Source organism: Callorhinus ursinus, unplaced genomic scaffold (assembly GCF_003265705.2).
Source record: "Callorhinus ursinus isolate GAN/ISIS: 27379988/994484 unplaced genomic scaffold, GSC_fseal_2.0 scaffold44, whole genome shotgun sequence".
In the NCBI taxonomy this organism is placed as follows: Eukaryota; Metazoa; Chordata; class Mammalia; order Carnivora; family Otariidae; genus Callorhinus; species Callorhinus ursinus.
This window is the reverse complement of record NW_027397106.1, coordinates 2,097,182-2,119,512: the sequence shown is the minus strand read 5'-3', so window position 1 is coordinate 2,119,512 and position 22,331 is coordinate 2,097,182. Positions and strand designations below refer to the sequence as shown.

The window sequence follows — 22,331 nt, the reverse complement described above, 5'->3', positions numbered from 1 at the left end:
AGTTACTTAGCCTTCCTGTGGCTTCATCTCATCGGTCCTGTGGAATTGAGGATTGCTGCGAGAATTAAATGAGATAATTCACATCAATGGCTTCCAAGAGACCCCGGGACAACCTAAGGGCTTGATAATAGGCTCCGTGGATGAGAAGGAGCACAGTGAGAAGCAGAGAGGCTGAGAAATTCAAGGCCTGGACAGCTGGGAAGTTGGAGACAGACACAGGGCCAGGCTCAGAGAATGAGACTGGAGGAGGGGGCCCGCTGTGCCAAGAAGGCGGCGGTGGAGGCTGGGAAAGGCGCAGAGGAGGCGGATGGGAGAAGCCGAGGGCTCAGTCATGGCCGCTGGAGCCGGGGCGAGGATGAAGCCTGGGGCGGGGAAGGGGGTGTGGAAAATCCCCGCGCCCAGCCCACACTTGACCGCGGGGAGCTTTGAGAAGGAGCTGGACTGGAGATCTGTGTTCACAGGCCTGCCTCCTCTGCCAGAGGGACACTCCGTGCGGCAGGGACTGACATGCCACCACACCTAGACAAGTGTCGATCTCTGTGGGTGTGCAGTGAGTGGCAGGTGGATTGTAGGAGTGCAGCTGCTGGGAGGAGCGCCTGGGACAGGGGGGCTCCTTCCCCAGGGGGTGCTTCTTCAGCTGGCCTCAGCCTACCGGACCTCAGACCTCATACCCTTCCCCCACAAGCAGGGGTTACCATGGCGATGACCCCTCCTTCCCCACAGGCTCTGTGGTTTCCTCCACAGCTTCTTTCACTTTCTTCTTCTGCTTTTCCTCACTCTTCTCTCCTCCCCTACTCCCACATCCCCAACCCCTCTCCCATATGCACAGGTCATCGGTGAAGAAAGCCAGGCATAAGGTAGGCAGGGCGCTGGCCCAGCAAGGAAGGTGGGCCACGGTGTGTGTGTTGAGCAGGGGGGGGGGGGGGCGGGGAGGGGGCGTCACAGAGGGTGAGGGGGAGAGCACGGGGCACCGTGGTAGAGGCCACAGGCAGTGGGCTGAGGGTGGGGGTGTTGCAGAGGTAAGGCGTGTAGGGGCAAGGAGAGATATTAGGAGAGAAGGTTAACAGTGGGGTCATGAGGTGAAGTGGGGTCAGAAGGGGCAGAGGGAGTGATTTCTAAGGTGATAGTGGGGTCAGAGTGGGGGAGCTCATGAAGTAAAGAGAGGGTTGGTGTAAAATAGAAACACTGTAACTTAGATGGAGGCTGTGGTTCTTTTCTTCTGGGGCCAGAGACCCTCATGAGAGCCAAGTGCAGCTTCAAAATGAACGCCCTCCCCAGAGAAGGGCAGGTATGCACAGATACATAACCGGGGCTGTGGAGACAGCTTAAAGACGTCTGGGCCCATTCACACCTTCCCAGAGGTGCACAGGGTCCAATCTAAGAACCCACACCTGGTGGCAGTGGGAGGCCCAGACACCCAGGGTAGGCCCCTCTGGGCTCCCTTTCTCCCCCGCTCCCACCACCCCCATCCAGGCGCATCTCATCCAATTCCCTTGGTTTCCCTAAGAAAGCTGCAAAATCCAGTAGATTTGGAGCTCACCTTCCTCGTCCAGCCCAGCTGGTCATTTCCCCTACCACCTCCCAGAGGGAGCCACATGCCATGAGTTTCCATCACTTTATTTTGCAAAAATAGAAAACTCAGCAATATGCGACACAGCGGGGTGGAGGGGAGATGTAAACAGAGGGGAGGGGACAGCACCCTGACCCCCCAGAGAAAAAGGGGAGCCAAGTGGGAATCTTATTTGGCAGCTAAATACAAACTGGGGATTGGAGGAAGAAGGGAGGGGTCACAGGGGCCCTGGGCTCCCCCTCCCAAGACCCCTGGAGGAAGGGGTCAAGTCCAGGGTGTAAACAAAAGCTAATAAATAAATAGAGGTTTCCTCTGGGTCAGGGAAGGATCAGCTAAGCAGCGCCCACCCCCCCTTCCCTGGGCCAAGCTGCTCTGGAGATCAAGGTGGGGGGAAGGCACTAGGGGGAGACGGATCCCCTGGTCCCTCTGTAGTGTAGGAGGGTCCCTGCCCCGGTGGCTGAGATGGGAGGCAGGGGAAGCCCAAGGCACGGTGATGGGGCCAGGGGAGGGGCTTGTAACGGAGGGCACAAGGTCAACTCTGGGCCCAAGCAAAGAGGTGCCGAATGGACCTGCATCTGTCCCTTTCACCCTCTGGCCCCCACAGAAATGCAGGGCCCAGCCTGCCCCAACCTGACGTGGCACGAGGCCAGGGGACGGAGGGCAGCATGCACCCGGCAGGTGCATTACGCAGCATGAGGCACCAAGGGCAGGGGCAAGAGGGTGGGCTCAGCCCTCCCCCTATGCCCCCTTTTTTTGGTCTCTAGTGTTCCTGTTTGCTCCCAGAGGCCTAAGCACCTGGCAGAGGAAGGGGCTGTGGAGCTGGCAGGGTCTTCCTCCTGCCCTGGAGAGCCTGGGTCCCTGGTGTCTGAGGGGCAGTGCTGAGATTTTAGAGTCCAAACCGAGGCTCACCCCTCTGCCCTCTCTCCTGGTGGGACAGGGCAGGCCCCCGAGACCGGAAAGGGAGCCAGTTAGAGCAGGAAGGGGATGAACACAGAGGCACCCCTGAAACTTTGGCAAAAACAAGGAGCTCATTGGAAGGGGTGGAGAGAGGGCAGAGCAGGTCCTCCCCCAGTAACTGGCAGTGTCTGGGAGATGGTCAGTCTGCTGCCTGGAGCCCCAACCCCCATGGCAGGGGAAGTCAGGGGCCCTGGTCAGGCTGGGGGCTGCAGCCCCCTTTGCTCTGGCCCCGGGGAACCTCATCCTCGCTAGAGGCCTTGGGGTGGGGACCAGGCTGCGAGGAGTCGTCCTCAAACATTTCGGGGTTCTCCAGCATCTCTCGGATTAGGGGAGGCATCGGGCCTGGAATCTCCATCTTCAGGGTAATGGCCCTTTCTGCTCCTGCAACAGAGGGACAAAGAGGTTCAGGGGAGCAGAGGCCCACGCCCCCTGAGGCCACCTCCCTAACCTTTCCGTCCAGGGGCTCCCAGCACAAGCCCGCCACCTCTCTGTCCCAGCTCACCCTCTCCCTACTCCAGGGTTCCTGGGGGCCACTCCTCTGCCTGCAGCTCCTACCTGCCTTCTCTGCCGAGTCTGCTGCCCACTCATCCCATGCTTCAGGCTCAAAGATCACACCCAGCCCAACTGTCAGCCCCATTCTCCAAGCACTCCACCTTCCCACGTCCACAGCTGGCCAACTGTGCCTAGGCCGTTTCTTACCAAGCTTTATAATAATAGCTAATACTAATTGAACCCCTCCTATCTGCCACGCATCCTTCTGAATCATCACTGTCCAACAGAATCTTTTGTGATGATGGAACTATCTACTTCGCCCAGTACAGTCCTCACTAGCTCCTGGGCACTTGAAATGCGGCTACAGCCACCGAGGAATTGGCGTTTTTAATTCAGAGCAGTTCTAAGCCCCCTCTGTTAACTCGCTTAGTCCTCACAATTACTGATAGGGTAAGTCTAAGTACAGCCTGGCTTTCAAACAGGAAAACAAGGTACAGTAAGTAAAAGGAATTTGCCCGAAGTCTCCCCACCAGGCTGCAGCCGAGCTAGGATTCCAGTGTAGACCGCCTGATTCTCTGTTCTGGTCTCTGCTTGTCTGCCCGCCTGACCCGAGACCAGCAGGTCCAGGAGGAGACTGAAGAGGGTCCCTCATGACTGACCCTTGGTGCTGATGCCCCGGAGGTCGGTGATCTTCATGAGCATCCTTGGGAACATGTAGGGTTGGCTGGGCCGCCGCCGGCGGGCATAGAGCCTCAGGGCCTCCAGCAGTGGCTCCTGCAGCTTGTCTACTTTCTCGGGTTCCTCCAGGTCCATGCGGTCTACAGGAACAAGCACAGCACGGTGAGAGGAAGAGACAGGAGAGACAGTGACAGGTGGCCCATCCCCAACTGGCCCTGCCCTACGGCCCCCCGGCCCCCCCCCACTCTGCCCCATCAGCCCTTCGCCTACTGTTCCTGAGCCTACCCAGACCACCTGCCCTGCTCTGAGCCCCACACTTTCTCCCTTCTGGTAAATCATTCCTGCCCAGACCCCTATCTCAGCACCAGTTATCTGGGATCTCCTCAGCTCTCTCTCTGGCTCTGCTCTCCTTTCTGTCCTGTGCCCCAGGGCTGCTGGGGAGCCTGTACTGGACCTGTGAAGTCAGTGCATGGGGCAGGTGCAACAATGTCCCGGGGGAGGGACCAAGGTCTCCTGCCTGGTGAGACAGCAGGTATGGGGTGCGGTGGGAAAGGAGTTCGAGTAAACGCCAGGGGGCGCCCCCGCACCTCCGCAGATGAGGCAGATGGCACTGAGCAGGCCGGTCTCTGTGTCATCCATCTCCAGGGGCAGGAGCTGCCCAGCAAAGGCAAAGACGAGGTCTGTGAGGGGCCCAAAGCCGGCGTTGTGCATCTGGGTCCGGTTCAGGGTCAGCCCATCAGAGAAGGTCATGGTGTCCTGCTCTGGGGTGTACCTTGTGCAGATCCGTAGCATCTGGAGGTGGGCAAGGGGAAGGGTTAGTGCTGTGTCTGGGGAGGAGCCCAGCTCAGGTGGGGAGAAGGGGTGATGAGGTGCACGCGGAACAGGAGGGGGTTAGATGCAGAAGGAGGGCAACCTGCAGCAGGCAGGGGGAGGGAGGCAGAGGCAAAGAATCTAACGCTGGGGAGGGAAGAGAGGTCAGGAGGCAGGGCGTCCAGAAGTGTAGGATCAGGTCTTGGGGCAGGGGTAAGACCAAAAAAAGCTAGGGTTTAGAGGAGACCTGGGGAGTCCCAGGTTGGAGAGGGGTGGGGAAGATGATGAGATCTTTGTGTGGACCAACTCCTTGGCCTCATGTGAGGGTCAGGCTGTGGGGGGAGACAGGCCGCCGGGCTTAACTCACCAGGATGTCCAGGCAGGCGGCCTTGAGCAGAGTGATCTGGTCAGCAATGCTGAGCCCTGTAAAGCCAGGCAGCCTCTTGGCAAACTCCACGATCTTGATGATGCACTTGGTGGCCAGCTCACTGAACTTGTCCCAGAGCCCCAAATCCAGCTGCACCCGGTGGTCTGCACTGGAGTTCTACAGGGAGGGCAGGTGGGAATGCAAGCTAAGGCCCGCCCTGGGGGCTGTCTTCTTTTGGCCAAAACCCCAAGCTCTCCCCTCTGCATTCTGTTGCCCTTCCTTGTCCTCAGCACCAGACCGTGACCTCAATACAGCCCGGACCTAGTCCCCAAAGCGAACGGTCCCCTGCCCTCGCTGGAGACTCACCGTGGTATATTTGCCCAGCTGGCAGAGTGAGGGGAAGGTCTCCTGATGAGCTTTGCTGACCTTGGTGATGAGCTCTTCCAACTGAGGGCTCAGCTCATAGCCGTCGAGCGACCCCTCTTCCTTCACCTCTTTCTTCTTCTTATTCCGGTCATTCCGCACGGCTTGGGGTGAAGGCACACAGAGAGGGTCAGGACCCTCAGAACCTCCCTCTGGGTATCTAGCCCCTCTCACCCCAATTATCATGTACTCAGTCCTTACCATGAACATCTGTTCCCTGGGACCCTAATCGCTGCCTCAGTTTCCCTAGCCCCTACACTAGCTCCCACTCCCAGGCTGGCTCTCTCCAGCCCCACCCAGGGCCTGCAGCCCCTGCTCCCTCCCCAAGCCATTCGGCTCCATCCTGCCCTTCCTGTCACCCTGCAGGAGCTGAAGGGGGGGGGCAGGATATGCAGGCGGCAGGATATCCACTTATAGCCTTGGCAGCACAATGGCGCAGGGGAGGGGGGGCACCCCAGAGCCACCTCAGGCTCAGTCTTGGGAGCAGGGGAGAGGACTGGCAAGCACCCCCCCAACTAGCTCCCCATGAAACAGGGCAAAGTGAGCCAGTAACCCCCATTCACTCACTCAGAGGGAGGATTAAGCTCTGCGAGGGGAGAACGGCAAGGGGTGGGCCCTCCTGGGTGAATGGGCACTAATCAACAGGACTGGCCAGGGAGGAGGCAGCACCCCAGGGCAGGCCAGGTCTCAGAGGTCAAGGAAGCGGCTGTGGGAAGAGGGTAGCAATGACAGGGTAGGGCAGGAGGGCTCCTGCTCAGGCCAGGGCTAGGGGCCCATACCTTCTTTGGACATGCCCACTTCGAAGCACTTCTGTAGCCGGCAGTACTGACAGCGATTCCGGGTCACCTTGTTGATGATACAGTTTTTGTCGCGGTGACACGTGTACACCATGTTCTTCTGGATGCTGCGGCGGAAGAAGCCCTGGAGTTGGGGGTGGGGGTAGGCAGTGAAGCAGGATGATGGGAGTACCAGCCTCTTGCGGGCCTTGCGGGTGGCCCCAGGCCCGAGCCAGTCTATGAGCCAAGTCTGTGCAAAGCAGCCCCGCCCGCTCCACAGCAAGAGCCACTAACACAAAGTGTCTTGCCCCTCTGGTCTGGAGCCGGACTCAGCGCGCCCACCCCCACCACTCACACACCTTGCAGCCTTCACAGGAGCTGACCCCATAGTGGTAGCCAGAGGACTTGTCATTGCACACGAAGCACGGCTTGTAGACCCGAGGCGGTGGAGGGGGCGAGGGCGAGCTGGGCACCATCTCCTCTGAGCTAGTGCTCTGCGTCTCCACCGCTGGGGGGAAAGTAGTGACATGAGGGTCGGGGAACAGGGCCCCTCAGATCTCCAGCTCCAGGCATCCTCACTATACACGCACACCCCATTCCCACTTCTCCCTCCAGCTCAGCGGTGACACCACCATCCTCGCCACGGTGACTTAAAGTCCCAACAACCATGTACAGCCCCAGAGCACACACTTCCAGAAAACCACTCTGAGTGCACCTCCTGCAGTCTGGCCATCTCCCTGCACAGCAGTGCCAGCCCGAGCCCTCGTGACACTGCTCAGTTCCCCAAATTCCAAGCCAAAGCCATCCTGGAAGTTAACTTCCCTGGGCCTCAGTTTCCCCAGCTATAAAGTGGGCAGGTGGAGGGGTTATGGGCTGTGGCTCTGCACTCTTTAGTCCCTGTCTGTCACATCGGTCCACCGCATCAGGTAGTCTACCTCCCACCATCCTCCTCCTCCTGAGGCAAGAGATCTGGGGCCCAGGAGGCAAGTACCCGGCACCGGAAGCTAGCACCTGGCTAAATGACCTGCTGGGGTACTCAGTAGGTCCAAGAGGACCTCATTATCTCTCAAGTAGTCCAGGGTGGATAATCCTCCCGCTTTTCCCTCTCATACCGACGCCCCCCCACCCCCGCCACCAGCCCCGGCAAATAACTGCCCGTATCTGTTTCTCCAGAAACTACTGAGGCAGTGGAGCAAATGGGACCTAGGGATCAAGAAAACAGGTTAGAAGATACGCAGTAGCCTTATTTTACACCTGAAGGAACTGAGGCCAAGAGAGGGAAGGAGGCAACCCAGTGCCACACTACCAGTTGGTGGTGCAGCCAAGACTCTCAGGTCCTCTGACTAGATCTACGTGGCCTGGCAGGGACTCAGGAGAAGTTGGGGAAGGAGAGACTGAGGTATTTGCTCAGATTCTCAGGTCCAGAAGCGGTTGGGGGTGTAGCAAAGCAGGAAAAGTCAGGTGACAGTAGGTAAACAGGGCTCATGGGGGAGGGGAGCTATCTCTGGACCCTCTCTGAGCCTGTGTCTTCACTCCTAAACTTCCCGCACAAATACCCAGTCGCAGCTCAAAGGGGGTCTCAGCCCAGGCCACACAGAGTGCGTGTGGCCAGGAGGACACCCTCTGTTCAGGAGGCTACTCGGTAGACCTTTTTTGATTTTGTGGGGCTTTGGGGTCTGTAATTGATCTTCAGAGACTGGAAAAATCTATAAACTATTCAGCCTGTAGGACCTGTTGCCCAAACCTAGCGGGCCCAAGTTAATGCAAGAAAACACTGAGACCCTCGTCCCACGCACCCACCTCATGAGCACCTTCTGGCTTCTAACCCGCCGCAGCCCACCTGGTCAAAAGTCTGCCCCATGCCGCCAGCAGGACAGAAGGAAAGCCCAGGATGCCGGGGTTCCGGGCTAGCTCCACCCACCCCACAGGAGGGAAGCCCTCCCCACCCCCCAACACACAGACACCATTAGCATAAGAATCCTGCTGGAGTGAGATTCCCCAATGGTAAAGGACAGAGAAGAGGGGAGGAAAGAAGGTGCCTCCCGTCTATTCAGGACCGGGGGCAGGAGCCTCCAGGAGGGGCTGGTGCTGAGAGATGTGGGGCGGGCTGGAATGCCTTTCAGGACCCCTCCTGGTGTCCTAGGAGGGCACAAGTGCAGCCCAGAGGCCAGTGCGTGGGGTGGTACTCACTTGGGTGCTGACGCCCTCCCTGCCCGCAGAACGCTGCCTCATTTCCTCTCTTGCGAAAGGGCCTGGGTGCGGTCAGACTGGCATGGGGCAGTGCCAGGCAATTACAAGACTGGGGGCCGCAGGGAGACAGGCCTGAGGACAGCTTTTCCTGTCACCCCTTCTGGGCACTCCTCTGGCACAAGCCTGCCCCCTGAAGCCTAGAGTGCAGCCCAACAGCTCTGGACAATCTGGGGGGCGAAGGGCACAAGAAGGCTAATTGACTCAAGGCTGCTCAGATTCCCTTCTCAGCCCTGAGCCAAGACACCAGCATCGGGATACTGCTCCCAGGCTAGGCAGGGGCCCCTGCTGGGGAGGAGGGGGGTGGGCTCTAGGTTTTTCTCCTTTTAAAGCCCAAATTGCTGAAATTGAGGAAATTCCTGGCCAGGCTGAGCGGAGCTTCAAACAAACTCTTTATAACCGGCTGTAAACGCTCCCAGCTGCGAGGCACAGGGCCGAGAAGCCCAGACTCACAATCTGACACACACTTCTTTGGAGACACTCTCACATCGACACCACGCAGGGCACAAAAGCGGACATACTACCAATGGGCCCCTATACCCGGCCGGCCCCGGGCACCGAAGAACACACAGGCGGGCCTGAAAGCACACCCACTCCAGCCACACGGCAGAGGTGGAGGTACAAGTCATGAAGTTGCCACACAACATCCAGCTTCACATTTGCAAGAGAGCAGCTCAGCGACCACACACCCCAGCCTGCCAGTGCAGCACCAGGACACCCGCGAACACCCACAAACACACCATGTGGCCCTCTCCTCATGGGACCTCTTTCCTTCCCCGATGTAGACACAGGTCTAAACTACTTTCTCTCTGAAAGTGTGCAGAGCAGGCCTGAAGCCCACCAAGACCCTAGAGGCCAAAATTATTGGTCCAAATTGAAATGCAAAAAACATACTGCCAGCCAAGTCCCTGAGACTGCCAAGCCCCCCAAAAAGGGACCCAGCCCCCACAAAAACCCCTCCTGGGAAAGTCTCCACCTCAGCACCCCTCCCAACATACCCCGATGCCCCTTCCTATTGGGCAGTGAAAGGAAGGTTAAGAATTCATCAGGATTTGGTGCAAAGTAATAACAGTTCCATGCTTTCTCCACCCTATAAATGCCACACTTTTAATTCTCGCCCCACTCCACCCCAAAATACGGTCTCCTGTTTGCCACCTCCCTCCTCCCATCTGAGCAGCATTGCCCTGGAACCAAGAGACCCCCCCCCCAAAAAAAAAAAAAAAAAAAAAAAAAAAAAGAAAAAAGAAAGAAACTAAGAAAGGAAAAAGAACAGTAAAGAAAAAAAGAAAAAAGAAAAAAAAAGCCGAACTCTCGTAAACAGTGCTGCCGAGTGCCAAGGAGCGAGGCGCGTTGGCGGGGGCTCGGTGACCCCTCGCGCGCACTCCCCCAGCGCCCTGGGCCCCGCCCGCCGCCCGCCCCTTCGCAGCTGCCCCCAAGCCCCTCGCCCCGGCGTCCGCACCGGGCTACCAGCGCGCTCCCAGCCCCGGGTAAATTCGGGGGGTGTTCGAGGCTCCCCTCCCGGCTCCTCCCCACACCCCACCCCCGCCAGGCACTTCGGCCCAGGCTTCAAAGCCGCCTCTCATCTGGACTTCATTTTTACTGCCTCTCAGTCCCCAGCTTTTTATTACCGCTCTGGAAAGGGGTTCCAGGGCCCCAGGCCTGGCATCTCCCATTTCACAGAGAGGGGAAAATGGATATTTGGGGACCCAGTAGTCCTACTCTCCCCGCCGCTGCCTCCTCCAGGCCACCCCCCCACCATAAACAGACTTTGCTGTAAACTTTTCGCTTCCTACTGAAGTTGTGTGTGTCGGAGCCATAGGAAAAAGTAATCTCTCTGCATACAACCCTGTACACATTTCCAAACGTTGCTTTTTAAGATGGGGGAGGGGCGCCAGAGCCCAGCCTTCTCCCTGTTGTGTGCACAACCGTGTCCACCCCGCACGAACACACAGGATGCACGCTCGAACACCGCACTTTCCAAAACCGCCCCCGCAGCCACGCCGGGGCACACGCCTTCCCGGCCTCACGCCACAAACATCCCCACACAAGGGCCGTGCGGACCTGCCAACTGTCCGAGGGCGACGCGGCGTGGAGAGACCCCCCCCCTACACTCACAGCCACACCGCCTACGTAAGGCGCTGCACCCTCCAGGGATTCACACGCTCTGCAAATATTTCTTACGCTCCCAACTCCCCACATGGACTCTATAAACGCCACCCACGGTCCTGGGTGCCATATCCCTCCGGGGCCACGGACCTGCGGGCACAAGCTACCAATAACACCTCGGTCTCTCCCTATCCCCAGAAATTCTGGAGTGGCATCAACCGCAGCTCCTAGCTAAACACCCACCATAAAAACCACACACACTCCAAACACTGCGGCACACACCCAAAGGAGTCGCTGAGGTCCCCACGTTTAAAGGGCCAGTACCTCTCTTTCCTACACACAGCCGCCCCTCACATAGAGAGGGTGAGAATCTCCGCTTGCACCCCAGTTCCACCTTTTACACACGGAAAGGGTGAGCCGCTGCCTCTCCTACGCCCCGCACCCCACCCCTGAGCTCTGGTACCTACATTGCAGACTGGCGGGTTGAGGCCAGGCAAAAGACTCAAATCCGGCGAAACAGGAGCTGCCCGTGGCTCTGCGCAGCAAGCCGGCCCCGGGCCCGGACGCCCCGTACAGCCGTCGCGGACCCGGGGCAAACGTTTCCATGCAGTCGTACATCGCGACCCGGCTTGGAGGGAAGCTGGGTGCTAGGAACACCAAGGACCCGCAGCCGATTCCCCCTCCTCCCCCGGCGGCGCCCCGCTCCTGGAGGGGGGGAGGGGGAGGGCTAGCATAGGGCGCCAGGCTGCATGGGGGGTAAGGGGTGGGCGGGGAAGAGGGGGATCCCCAGCAGGGGAAAGGGACTGGGCGGGGCGCAAAGCCGGGGCTGCCGCATCGGCCGCGGTCCGGCTCACTCTGGGCGCCTCGGCGCCTAACACTGGGGAGACCTTTTGTAAAAGCGAAGCCCGGAGGGGTGGGGGGTGGGGCTTGGAGAGCGAAGGGGGCCGGGCACTAAGACAAGCAGAGCTGGGAGTGGAGCGCACACTTACACACACTCGCACCCGGCGCGCGCGCTTGCTTAGACACATATCCGTGCATGCATTTATCTAGGCAGGCACCACGTATTTGCAAATATGCAATCGTGCGCATTCATCTATCTGCACGCACATAAAATCACAGATGCACAAACGCTTGTGCAAGCACATCTAGCTCGGGAGAATGCTGTTAGGCATTCTGTCTCCACAATCCCCGAGGCTTTGCACGCATTTGCACTTCGGCGCGTGCCCCGGTCGGGAATGGGGGAAGGAGTGGAGGAACCAAGCACACGCATTTCCTTTTGAGTTTCCCCCCTCCCCTCCCCAACACTCTCTGCACACAAGTTGATACAGGCAGGGGTGTCAAGGAAGACGGGGGAGAGGGGAACATGGAGGTTCCCTGCGCGCCGCAGTTCTCCGGAGCTCGGGGACCTGCACTACCTCCACCCCCTCATTCCCAGGCCTGGCTCCTCCCTCTCCCTCCGCGCGCGCGCTTCGGGGCCGAACCGTACATTCCTGCGGCTCGGCGCGCGCGGCCTCCTCCTTCCTTCCCGTTCTCCCCACCCCCGGTCGAAGGGCCGGAGCGCGCTCCCGCCGTGAACTCTCCGGGAACCCCCCTCGGGGCGGGTGGCCGGGCGCGCTCACCTCCTCCTGACCCGGCCCCGCCCCACCCCGCCCAGGCCGTCGCCAGCGCCGCCGCGGAGTCCCCCGCCCCCTCCTGCGCAGCCCGGAGTCCACCCCTCCCAGCCCGAGCTGTCCTCCCTTCGCCGCGTCCCGGGCTGCCTCCCTCCAAGTCCCTTTAGCCCCGTCCCGCGACTGACGCTCCCCAGGCGCTCCACCGCCTCTCTCGATGCCCCTTCCTCGAGCGTGACTTCACTTTCAGAGCACACCAACTCCCACCCCAAACTGTCCCTACGGTGTCAGCCGCGCCTCCGATGAAGTTGCCCTGCTGAGTGCCAGCTCCCCTCCCCCAGGCTTTCTACCGTGCCAATTGCCCCAAAGTGCCAAGGGCCCCTCTCGGCTGTAACTGCGGGTCCGGTCGTCAACTGTTCTCAGAGCCATTACATATCCCCCCCACCACCATTGGCAATAACTGGCCCTTCTCCCCTTCCGTGCCACACTGAGTGCCCTTCAGATCTCCGAGGGCCGCCTCGCTGTCCCCTCCGTAGCCCCTTCCGGGCACTGAGCGCCCTCGCTCGCCGGAGAAGGGGGTGAGGGGGGCGGGGGTTTGGCCACGTCAAGAGTTTGCCCTCGCCGCCCGGCCGAATCGGGGACCCTGGCCCCAGGACAGCGCCAGCGGCGGCGACTCCCGGAAACCGCCCCCTCCCCCCGCGCCCCGCCCGCCGCCCGGCCGCCCGGCCGCCCGGCGGGCCGGCCCAGCCGGCTCTGTCAGCGCCGCTCACACGGGGAGCGCCCGGGGAGCGGGAGCGGCGCCCGGCCGGCCCCTTCCCCCGCCTGGCGGCTGTGGCTGGGCCAGGGCGGGGCGCGCTTTTCTAAGAATCTGCTGTACCGGGTGGGGGGCGCACTGGGGGTGCTGCAGGAGTGGGGCGCCAGTTTGGAAGAATAAAGAGCAGGAAGGGGTGCCAGAGTAGTCAGGGACGGGAAGGCGGGCGCGGAGGAGGGGCCGGGGTGGTGGCCGGGGACGCGGGGGGGGGGGGGGGGGGGGGGGGGAGGGGGTGGCAGGGCTGACTGGGGGGCTTGAAGTAGGGATGAAGTGGGAAGGCAGTGTTCTTTCCAAACCAGGGTGAGCTCCCGGCTCTTGCCCCCAACCTCAAATACCCCATTTCTGAATCCAGCCCCCCACACAACAAAACGGAGGGGGATGGTAGATTTCTGAATCAGAATCTGGGCAGTGGTAAAAAAAAAATCAATTAAGTATAAAATGGGAAGTACCCCCAAAACCAGGGGGAAAAGAGCCCTGATTAGTCAACTCCAGGCTGTCAGTCCGCCCCCCACCCTTCCTCCTCCGAAATCTGAAAGGTCCCAATTAAGTCAGGCCTGCCTGGTTGGTAATTAGAACCAGAAGTGGCCAGGCCACAGGGAGGGGGGTTGGGAGTGGGGCACAGGAGGGGGGTGGAAGGCTCCAGGAAGTCATGAGCCCTCGATAGCCCCCCTTTCTCTTCACCAGATGCACCCCACTCCTCATCACCCCATCTGTGTGTGCTTCCCAGGCATTGCAGGGAGAGGGGGGCTTATAAGGGGCTTATAAGACATTAGAGTGCCAGGCCCACCCTTCCCGTCAACCCCAATCCCCCCCCCATTCTAGACAGTCTTAGCACAGCCTTGAAGAGAAGGTAAGAGGACAGGGGAATCTAGTGCCCCCTCTTATCCCCAAAGTCCCCCCAGCCCTTATTGCAGCAATTAGACCCATTAGCCTTCTAGCATTTCATGGGAACCAGATGTTCTCCACCAGCCTGGTGGGAGTATGAGGGGGGGCTGCTGCCTGACTCACCCCCCTCCCCATCTATGATCCCCACCACCACCACCACCACGGTTCACCCCTCCCAGCTAGAGTCCCACAAAGGCAAGACCCCAGAGGCAGAGAAGTGCACCCCTCCCCCACTAACAAGGTCATTAGCACTCAGAGTCTTGCATGGTCACCCCTCAGAGCCTCTACCACCCTGGCAAGGATGAGTTTGGCCAACAAGGGACTGTGGAGGAAGGAACAGCTAACTCCTATGCACCCCTCCTTTCCCCCCTCCTGCCACCTTCTGGATGGGGCTGGAGAATAAGTGGCTCTGAATTCCTCACGCTAAATTCTCCTTTTCTTCCAAAACCTTCCCTCAAAAAGGTGAAGAGGGGGCATTTCAAAGCAAGAAGCCACATCCCGAGGCTAAGTCCTGACTTAGGAGTCCCACCTGAAGGGCGATGGGGAGGGGTCTCTGAAGGAGGGGGCTGCAGAAGAGAGAAGGGAGGTGTGAATGAGGGATGGGGCCCAAAGCTGGGGTGTAAGGAAGGAGCTGGGCAGGATGGGGGCTGGGACCGGGTAGGGGGCCAGGAGAGGGGGGTGCAGCCTGGGCCCCAGCGGCGGCTTGCCCAGCTCCCCCCGCCGGAGAGGTTTCCTGTTGCAATCAAAGCCCCGTTTGTGTAGGCCTGGAGCTGGAGCCCAAGCCTGAGCAGCGGAGACCCGGGAGGGGAGGGGAAGGAGGCAGTCGGCTGGGGTTTTTTCCTGGACGAGGCCTCCCTGCCGCCTGCTCGCCACCCTTACCCGCCTGCTCTCCCAGCAGCTGGGTTCTCTCTGGGTCTGTGCCTTTTGGCCTGTGTAGTTCTCTGTCACCTCGCTTAGGTCTCCGAGTCTGTCTTTTTCAGTTTCTTTTAAGTAGAACTCTTTTTCTTCCTGTGCCAGCTTGCCCTCAGTTTCTCCATGTGACTTAGTGAGGTGCAGCCTGGGCTCCTTGCCCCAGGGACACAGTCACCAAGTTCAGATGATAAACAGGGCTAGGTCCTCAACACCGCAGACATCTCCTCAAGAGGGGAAAGAAGGCAAGGCTTCCCTTCCCTCCCATCCCACTCTGTTCCCTGTAGTCTTGACAAAGCAAACAGAACACATCAGTGTTGATAAACACAGAGAGACAGAGAGACACAGATCCCAGGGTTTCACGCACACGTGTGAGCGCATACACTGGCACACACGCACACACGCACACACGCACCTCTGCTCTCCCATGCACACAGGCCTGTGCTTGCCTCCACAGCACATGCCCTCCTCCCCTCCCCGCCTCCTCTCCTCCACCACACGGTTCTGAGACGCCTGCCTTACCCACTCAGGCCCCTGGAGTACCCCAAGAGGTGGAGCAAGATTTCCCTTCTCAACGTGGATGTCTCCAAGGTGCTAGGGACCCAGCACTAGGATCCAAGAGGCAGCCTCAGGGAGAAGTTCCAGACTCCTTCATGGGCCACCCTCCCTCCCATAGACTGTGTAGAGAGAGACACAGGCTCAAGGTGAGTGTGGCTTTGGCATCAGACTTAGGCCTCCAACCCCTCTCCATTGGGTGGCCCCAGGCAAAAAGGGACAACAGGGCAGAGAAATGAGAGGCTATGCTCTTTCACCCCTCAGCCGCTCTCCTACTATGGGAGGCCTCCCAGACTCCAGGATCCCTTCCTCTCCCCTCTGCCTCACTCTCATTTACCACTGGGTGCTGCATGCCCCACTCCCATGCAGGCTGTCTGGACCCAAACCTTCCCCTCCTCCCCACCCCACCAGCACCTCTCTGCCCAGGCCTGTCCCCCGCTGCCAGCCACACCCTCCCCAGCTACCTGCCCTGGTTCTGGCTCCTCCCTTGGATTTCTCCTTTCAGTACCCCCTCCCCCTGCTCTTTCAGGGCAGCCCTGAGGGATAGAGCCCAGTGTGACCCCTTCCCCTACCTTGACCCTACTTTGATCCCTGACCTTGACCTCAGTGTGTCCAGGACACAGGAGAACTTCCCTGGGGACTTGGCCACTGGCTCTCAGCATTCCCCCACGATCATTCTTTTTCTCCTCTCCCTCCTTACTCCTAGAACCTGGGGAAACTAAGTCCCAGGGGATTGAGTTGTATGGTTCTCTGCAAGAAGTACATTCACAGAGAAGGGTGGTTTCTTCCTCCCTCCTCAGGCCCTATTCATGGGGTGTAAATGAGGTAGGGGAAGCCCGGCTGAGGTTTCCAAAAAGGGGGCTTTGTGCTCTCTTGTTCACCTGCATGCCACCCAAATATCCCCTGTTGGTCTACACACATGCCACCAGCAGGTCTCACCAAACACCAGACACACCATCAGCAGCCCTATTAAATATCGCCTCCTCACACTGACTCTTTGTTACACACACTGGAATTTTGTATGTGAGCAGAGAGTCTCAAGGACATGCTGTACATACAGAACTGCATATGGTCTACACACGCGTGCACACGTGCACACGCACACGCCTTCTCCAGATGAGCACCCTCTTTCCACTAGAGCTGCCAGCCCATCTAGTCACCCCTTCACACATACACACAACCCCCCGGGGGGCCCCTCCTAAAGGCAGGGCCCCTCTTCTCCTACCTCTCTCTCCCTGAGCTTGTGGAGCTATAAAGGATGTCTTTATCTTTCTTTTTTTTCCCTCTCTGTCTCTAAGCCTCTGGTTTTCTGCCCTTCTCTGTGCCTCTCCCTCCATCACCTCCCCTTCTTTCCAGGAGAGGATTCTCTACACCTGCTCACATGCTGCCCCTTTACCCCACAGAACCTAGCAGCCCAGCGCTCCAGCTCCTGGGCACCCATGCCTGTAATGGCTTGGTCAAGAAGACCAACTACGAAACGGGAGGAAAGAGGATCCAGAGGGAAGAGGAGAGGCCTAAGACTTGTCTGCTGTCAGCACTCAAAGGCTTAACCCAAAGAGGGCAGGCCTGAGGGACAAGTAGGGATCTGCACAGCCTGTGGGCACCATGCCAGACCCAGAGGGAGGGGAGGAGTCCAGAACTCACATGGCTGGAGGACAGGATGCTTCTCGAGCAGCCCCTCACCTCCCCGGATTACTTAGGGTGCAAGAGCCACCTTCTCTGTAGCTGTCTCCACCCTCCCCAGCACCGACAGGAACGTTCCCTGGCCCCACACATCTCTGGGCCCCTGGCACTATTGCATTTCCTTTCTGTGCTGCCTGCCTCTAACTCACCAATTTCGACTCTCGATCATAGTCAGCTGATTGGCCTTGCGGACCCCTCCACTCCCCAGGCTGCTTCCCCCGTACCCACCACTGCATATAAGCAAAAGCCTCAGACTTCACCAAACCCAACCTTGGCTGCCCATACAAAGTGTTCCCCCCTGCCAGTTGACTCAGGAGGCAACCGTGGACCCCAGCATGCTAGGCCTTTGGGGCAGGAGCGTCGTCATTGCAAACAATGCCATTTGCTCCACGTCCAAACCCCCTCCTACAACCGCTGCCCCCTACTCCATTAGATCCAACCCCCAACCCTGCCCACCTTGCTAACTAGGGTGCCAATTTTCTCTAGCACCCACCCTCTAAATGTCCTCCGGCTTCCCCCTGCCCTCATCCCCCAAGGTCCCTGAGACTCACACAGAGAGGCCATTTCCTTGGGGAGGTCAGGCTGGCCCAGGCCCCGGAAGCTAGGACTCAGCATCTCGAAAGGTGGAGACCCCCTGAGAGCCCCTGGGAAGGCAAAGGGGAAGCCAGCCCCTGGGTAGCCAGATCCAGGCCCCAGGGCACCAGCTGCAAAGAGTCGTTCCTTATTGGTGGCCATGGCAGCTGCGGTGAGGGAGGCTGAATCCCCTGGGGTCTGCAGTGGGCGGGGGAGGTCTTCAGCCACGGCCCCCGCCCATGCCCACTGCCCCAGCCTGGGAGGCTCCGTGCCCGCCCTTCCTGGCCTGCCCACCGGGTCTCCAAGAGTCCTAGGGAGAAAGAGAGGAAAGGGAGGGATCAAAGAAGGATCACCTGAATGTCCCGAGCCCCGTGGCGCTCTCTCACTTGGAGCCTTTTCCCTCCACGCTTCTAAGGTTTGTTCTGCCCTGACTCAGGACCCTCTACCACAGGGTAGGAAGCAGGGTAGGAGCTCACGCAGGTTGAGGGAAAAAAATTCTCCGGAGAAGGGTAAACTAGTTCAGGTCTCAGGACTCCTGGCAGAGAGGACCCCTAAGCTGAGAAGTGACCATTAAGCACAAGTGCACCAAACACTTGATTTAACCTCCACATCAGTCCTGTGAAGTAGGAATTATGATTCCCATTTCACAGAGGAGGAACCTGAAGTTGAGTGACTGGCTTAAGATCATGGTGGAGCCAGGATTCAAACTCTCGGGCTGTAAGTTCAAGCCCCATGTTGGGCGTAGAGCTTACTTAACTTAAAAAAAAAAAAGACTATTTAAACTCTCTACCACTCTGGGGAAAGCAAACATATCTCTGTTGTAACTTTGGGGCCCTACATCTCTCTGAAAAGCAGTCGTGGTCCAGTGACTAGGAACACTGACTGTGGAGCCGGGCTACCTGAATCCATCCCCACCACTCCTGGACCTTGGGTGTGTTACTTAATCTCCCTTTGCTGAATTTAGTTTCCTCATTTGTCAGTTAGGAATAATAGGGCCTACTTCATAAGGCTGTTGTAAGGATTAAATGGTTTCACATATGTAAAGTGTTTAGAATAATATGGGCACATATTAAGTGCTATGTGTGTCTCATGTTATTTCTCTTTGTACCTTCTCTTCCTCCATACCTCTCTTGTAATTAGCATTGCCTTCGGTCTCTCTACCTTCCTCAACACTCCCTCTTCCAGTTCCCTCTCCCAGTTCTATCTCTGTCTCCAATTATCCCTCACTCCCAAACCTGTCTTGCATGCTCTCCTTCAAATCCACAGATGTTGATGGAAGCCCCACTGTGTGCCAGGTATGATTCCAGAGAGCAGCTCCTCTCCTCGCCCTCACCTTACTCTACTTCCCCATCTCCTTTTCTCTGTCTTCTCTGAGGCCCCTGCTTCCAGGAAGCCCTCTCTACAACCTCCCCTCCCTCAAGTGTAGCCTGCCCCAGGATATTTAACCTGAGCCCAGGGAAGGGAGAGAGGAAGGAGGGAGAGAGGAAATGGGAATCCTGGGGCTGGGCAGTAGTTTCTTTCCTGATGCTCCGACAAGGGAAAGTTTGACTTTCCCAGGAGCCCCAGAACCGCCCACTCTAGGGGCGTTAGTGGGGAGGAGAGTCACCCCAGCCTGGGTACCTCCTCTACCAACCAGAACCATAATGGACTGAGGTGCAGAGGACAGAGAAGGACTGAGAGTGAAACACATATAGACTATGGGGTGGTCAGGTCCAGAGGTAGGTGATAGGCATTTCTGCATCTCTTTTCATCGGTCTTTGCTTCTAGGACCAGTATCTCTCCATCTTTGTACCTCTGTTTTCCTTCCTTCTATCCTTTGTTCCTTCCTTCCTTCGTTCCTTCCTCCCTTCCCTTCTTTCTTTTCTCTCTCATCTACCTTGGCCTTCAAACTCCTGAGGGTAAACTGTCATGGAAGTTACAGAAACTCAGACCCCAGCACCACCACCCTCCACTCAGTGCTGATGCATGACAACCCTTGCTTTTCAGGAGCCATCACCCATAACCCCCAGTACCCTCAGACTCCTCAGTGCAATGTCTCCCCAGGCCTAAAAGGCTGAGCCCCAAGCCCCCAGGGTCCTTCTCCTTTACCTTCCCCTATTCCCTCAAGTCCTCATCCCTGGTTAAGCCCAGGTGGAGCCAGGAGTCCGGGGGCCCCAGAGGCCCCTGGGCCATAGCTCAACAGGCTGGGCCACATTCCAGGTGGATTAACCCCTCCGATGCCAAGGGTGAGAAGCTACTAGAGCCCCCCCTCCCCATCTTCTTCAGACTGCCTTCAACTGGGCCCCAGGCTCCGGCTCCAGCACTCACTGTCTTCGCTTCTCACTTACAGATGGGAAACAGAGACCTGAGTGTGGGGCAGGAGGACTTCCGGTGTCCCAGAGAGGGATGCTCAGACTCCTGGTCCCTACTGAAGAATGAAGCTATAATGAGTGACGGACAGCCCAGCTCTCCTTGGGCTTCCTCCTATTTTGCCTCAGAGAAGGGACTTGAGAGTTGAGCGGAAAGGGGAAGGCGACAGAGAGTCACCCCTTTCTGAGCCCTGGTTCCTCTGCCCTGGCTGGGAAGAGAAGGGGAGGGTCTTAGATCCAGGATGGAGGAAGGGACCAAGGGATTGAAGACAGTGGTACAGAGAGTAAAAGGAAATCCTCCACTAGAGACCCAGATGCCTTGGTTCTTTGGGGAACCTGTGGAAGGAAGAGAACCCTTCTCTCCTCCCAGGATGTCACCTCAGATGGAGGTGGGGCTGACTAGGGGAAAGGGGCCCTTACAAAGCTGCTTCTCTTAGGGCTGAGGTAGAGTTGAGGGAGGGCATGGATGAAGGGGGCTGCCGGATGGGGGGGGGAGCACGTCTCCCTGCTGCCCTGCTCGCTCTAGAGCCCAGAACAAAGCTGCTCTTGTCGGCTGCTCTCCACCCGCTGCCCCCCTCCCCTCTGTATAAACACGACCACCTTTTTCCATGACCCCATCCCCAGCCTGGGCGGAGAACCCAGGCATCCTCTGCTCTAGCCTGGGCCCCAGCCTGCTCCCCAGGAGGCAGCAGTGGCCTGGGTTTCCCTGGCCTCGTGCCACCCTTGGGGGAGTCCAGACCCTTGAGTCTCCACCTCTCATCCCCAGGTGCCCTCCCTCCACCCCACTGGCCCCAGGGAGGGGCAGTGCCCAGGAGGCAGGCAGGCAGGCAGGCAATGCCAGTGGAATGTGTGTGGGCAATGGAGGGCACGGGCAGGGTGGGGCAGAGGGGGGAACTGGAGGTGCCAGTTAGGTGGCTTTCTGAGCCAGGGGTGGGGGTGTGCCGGGGTGGGGGGGTGTGCCCTGTACTGCCTACCAGGCTTTAAGCTACAGTGTGTATGCGTGCATGCGTGTGGGGTGTGTGTGTGTGTGTGTGTGTGTGTGTGTGTGTGTGTGTCTATGTCTATTTGGGACACCCAAGCTCCAGGCACCCTGCACATACTGCCTCCTGCCCCCCACCCCCTTCCTCTCTCTTCTTGCCTCAAGGATATGGGACACTGCCTTTGGTCCTCAACCCACACTCAGCATCTGAGGAGTGATAGTCAGGGCAGGAGCCTCAGACATGAGGTCTGGGATTGCAGCTACCCTGGACATGGGCCCTGAAGGGGCACAGTCATTTCAGATTCTCACCCCACAGACCCTCCTCAGGCCCCCCCCCAACCATGCATACTCTTACCCTCTGGCCACCTGCAGAGATTCCCTCCTACATACTGGGTCAGGTTGAGGGGACTGGGCTGTAACTGCTGAAGACAGAGAAGCATGTCAGTGGGGCTCCTAGACTAGGACTCCTAGGTCCCTGCCCCAGTCTTCCTGCTCTTCCTTTGTTCCCTTTGGGCTCCCCTCATGAATGCCCCTGAGGAGCCCCCATCCTTGGCTGGAGGGAGCCAAGACTCACACCCTGCTTGGGGATATAAGTGAGAGGGAATACAAAACTGCAGTTTAAGGGACCTTCACAGACCACTGTCCTATCCACTTGTCTCTGCAAACTCCAGGACCCAGACGGCTGGGAGCACTTGCCTCTGGATGTCTCTTGCCCCTTTGATGTCCAAGCCGGGCCATTCCACTGGGGAAGGAAGAACTTGGACCAGTTTGGACCAGAAGTCCACCCCTCAGACTCCCGTGGGGAAGCCAGATGGAGGGCTAGCCGAGGTCCTTCCACACAGGAGGGAACCCTGTCTTCCCTCACACTCCAAAGCACAAAAGTAAGCTAGAAACCCCCGGGGCTGAAGACTCTTCCCCAAGTGCTCTCCCCACTATTCACCGAAATGAAGCCTTGCTGAAGCCCAGCCCAGCCCCAGCCTGTCTAAATCTTCCCCATTGCCTCCCGCATCGGGGCAGACCCCCAAGTCGGGAAGGAAGCCCTTCCAGCCCTGCGGACCACGCGAGCAGCCGCGGCACGGACTGAGCGGCGTCGCTCCGCCGCGCCCCCGCCCCCAGCCCACCTCGGCCGGGACCCAGGCGTCCGCGGGCGGCGGCGAGCCTGCTTCCCCGCCTGACTCACCTGGAGGGGAGGGAGGGGGAAGGGAGGCCGCGGAGCCCCGAGGTCCCGGCGTCGGGCGGTCGCGGGGATGCGGCGTCGCAGTGTCAGGGGCTCGCGGCAATGGGGGGTTCTGGGGGGGGCACGGGCTCTAGGCTGGGACTGTCCCGGGGCCTCTCTGAGCCCGCCCGCCCACGTGACCGCCCCAAAATATCCGACACATTTTCTCCCAAACCGCACACTGACTCTGCAGGCGGGGACACGGAAAATATTTTCTTTCTTTTTCTCCCTCCCCACCCCCCCACCTCCCTCCCAGCCCGGCTCCCTCCTCCCCCTCCCGCCCTCGCTCCTCCCTCCCCTGCCGCCTGCCCCTGCCCGGCTCCCTCCTCGGTGCCCAGG

At 59.0% G+C, this 22,331-nt stretch overlaps 1 protein-coding gene and 1 long non-coding RNA gene across 5 annotated transcripts; one reads left to right on the top strand and one right to left on the bottom strand.

The window, feature by feature from the left end:
- Window positions 1-706: 706 nt before the first annotated feature.
- LOC141370758 (uncharacterized) lies at window positions 707-21,968 on the top strand. The gene is made up of 3 exons (XR_012375068.1): window positions 707-857; window positions 15,169-15,342; window positions 21,448-21,968. It is a non-coding gene; the product is annotated as an uncharacterized lncRNA (long non-coding RNA).
- RARG (retinoic acid receptor gamma) lies at window positions 1,602-22,102 on the bottom strand. Of its 4 annotated transcripts, XM_073881937.1 has the most exons (10): window positions 21,957-22,102; window positions 21,132-21,198; window positions 17,428-17,759; window positions 6,433-6,581; window positions 6,077-6,218; window positions 5,241-5,401; window positions 4,875-5,051; window positions 4,285-4,489; window positions 3,679-3,837; window positions 1,602-2,908 (listed from the first exon to the last, which is right to left on the bottom strand). In XM_073881937.1, the coding sequence occupies exons 3-10, from the start codon at window positions 17,609-17,611 to the stop codon at window positions 2,709-2,711; spliced, it is 1,377 nt and encodes a 458-aa protein (XP_073738038.1). In that variant the 5' UTR covers window positions 17,612-17,759; window positions 21,132-21,198; window positions 21,957-22,102; the 3' UTR covers window positions 1,602-2,708. The 4 variants fall into 4 exon arrangements, with proteins under 4 accessions (XP_073738038.1, XP_025739268.2, XP_073738039.1 ...); XM_025883483.2 differs by lacking the exons at window positions 17,428-17,759; window positions 21,132-21,198; window positions 21,957-22,102 and adding an exon at window positions 10,894-11,316; XM_073881938.1 differs by lacking the exons at window positions 17,428-17,759; window positions 21,132-21,198; window positions 21,957-22,102 and adding an exon at window positions 7,874-9,260.
- Window positions 22,103-22,331: the final 229 nt, after the last annotated feature.

Bases quoted from the DNA above. Each gene is read 5' to 3' on its own strand.
- RARG (XM_073881937.1), bottom strand. From the start codon at position 17,611: ATGGCCACCAATAAGGAACGACTCTTTGCAGCTGGTGCCCTGGGGCCT. The intron at 6,582-17,427 runs GTGAGTCTCAGG...CTTTCCCCCCAG, and splicing joins CAAGGAAATGGCCTCTCTGT to CGGTGGAGACGCAGAGCACT. The intron at 6,219-6,432 runs GTGTGTGAGTGG...CCCCAACTCCAG, and splicing joins GCTCCTGTGAAGGCTGCAAG to GGCTTCTTCCGCCGCAGCAT.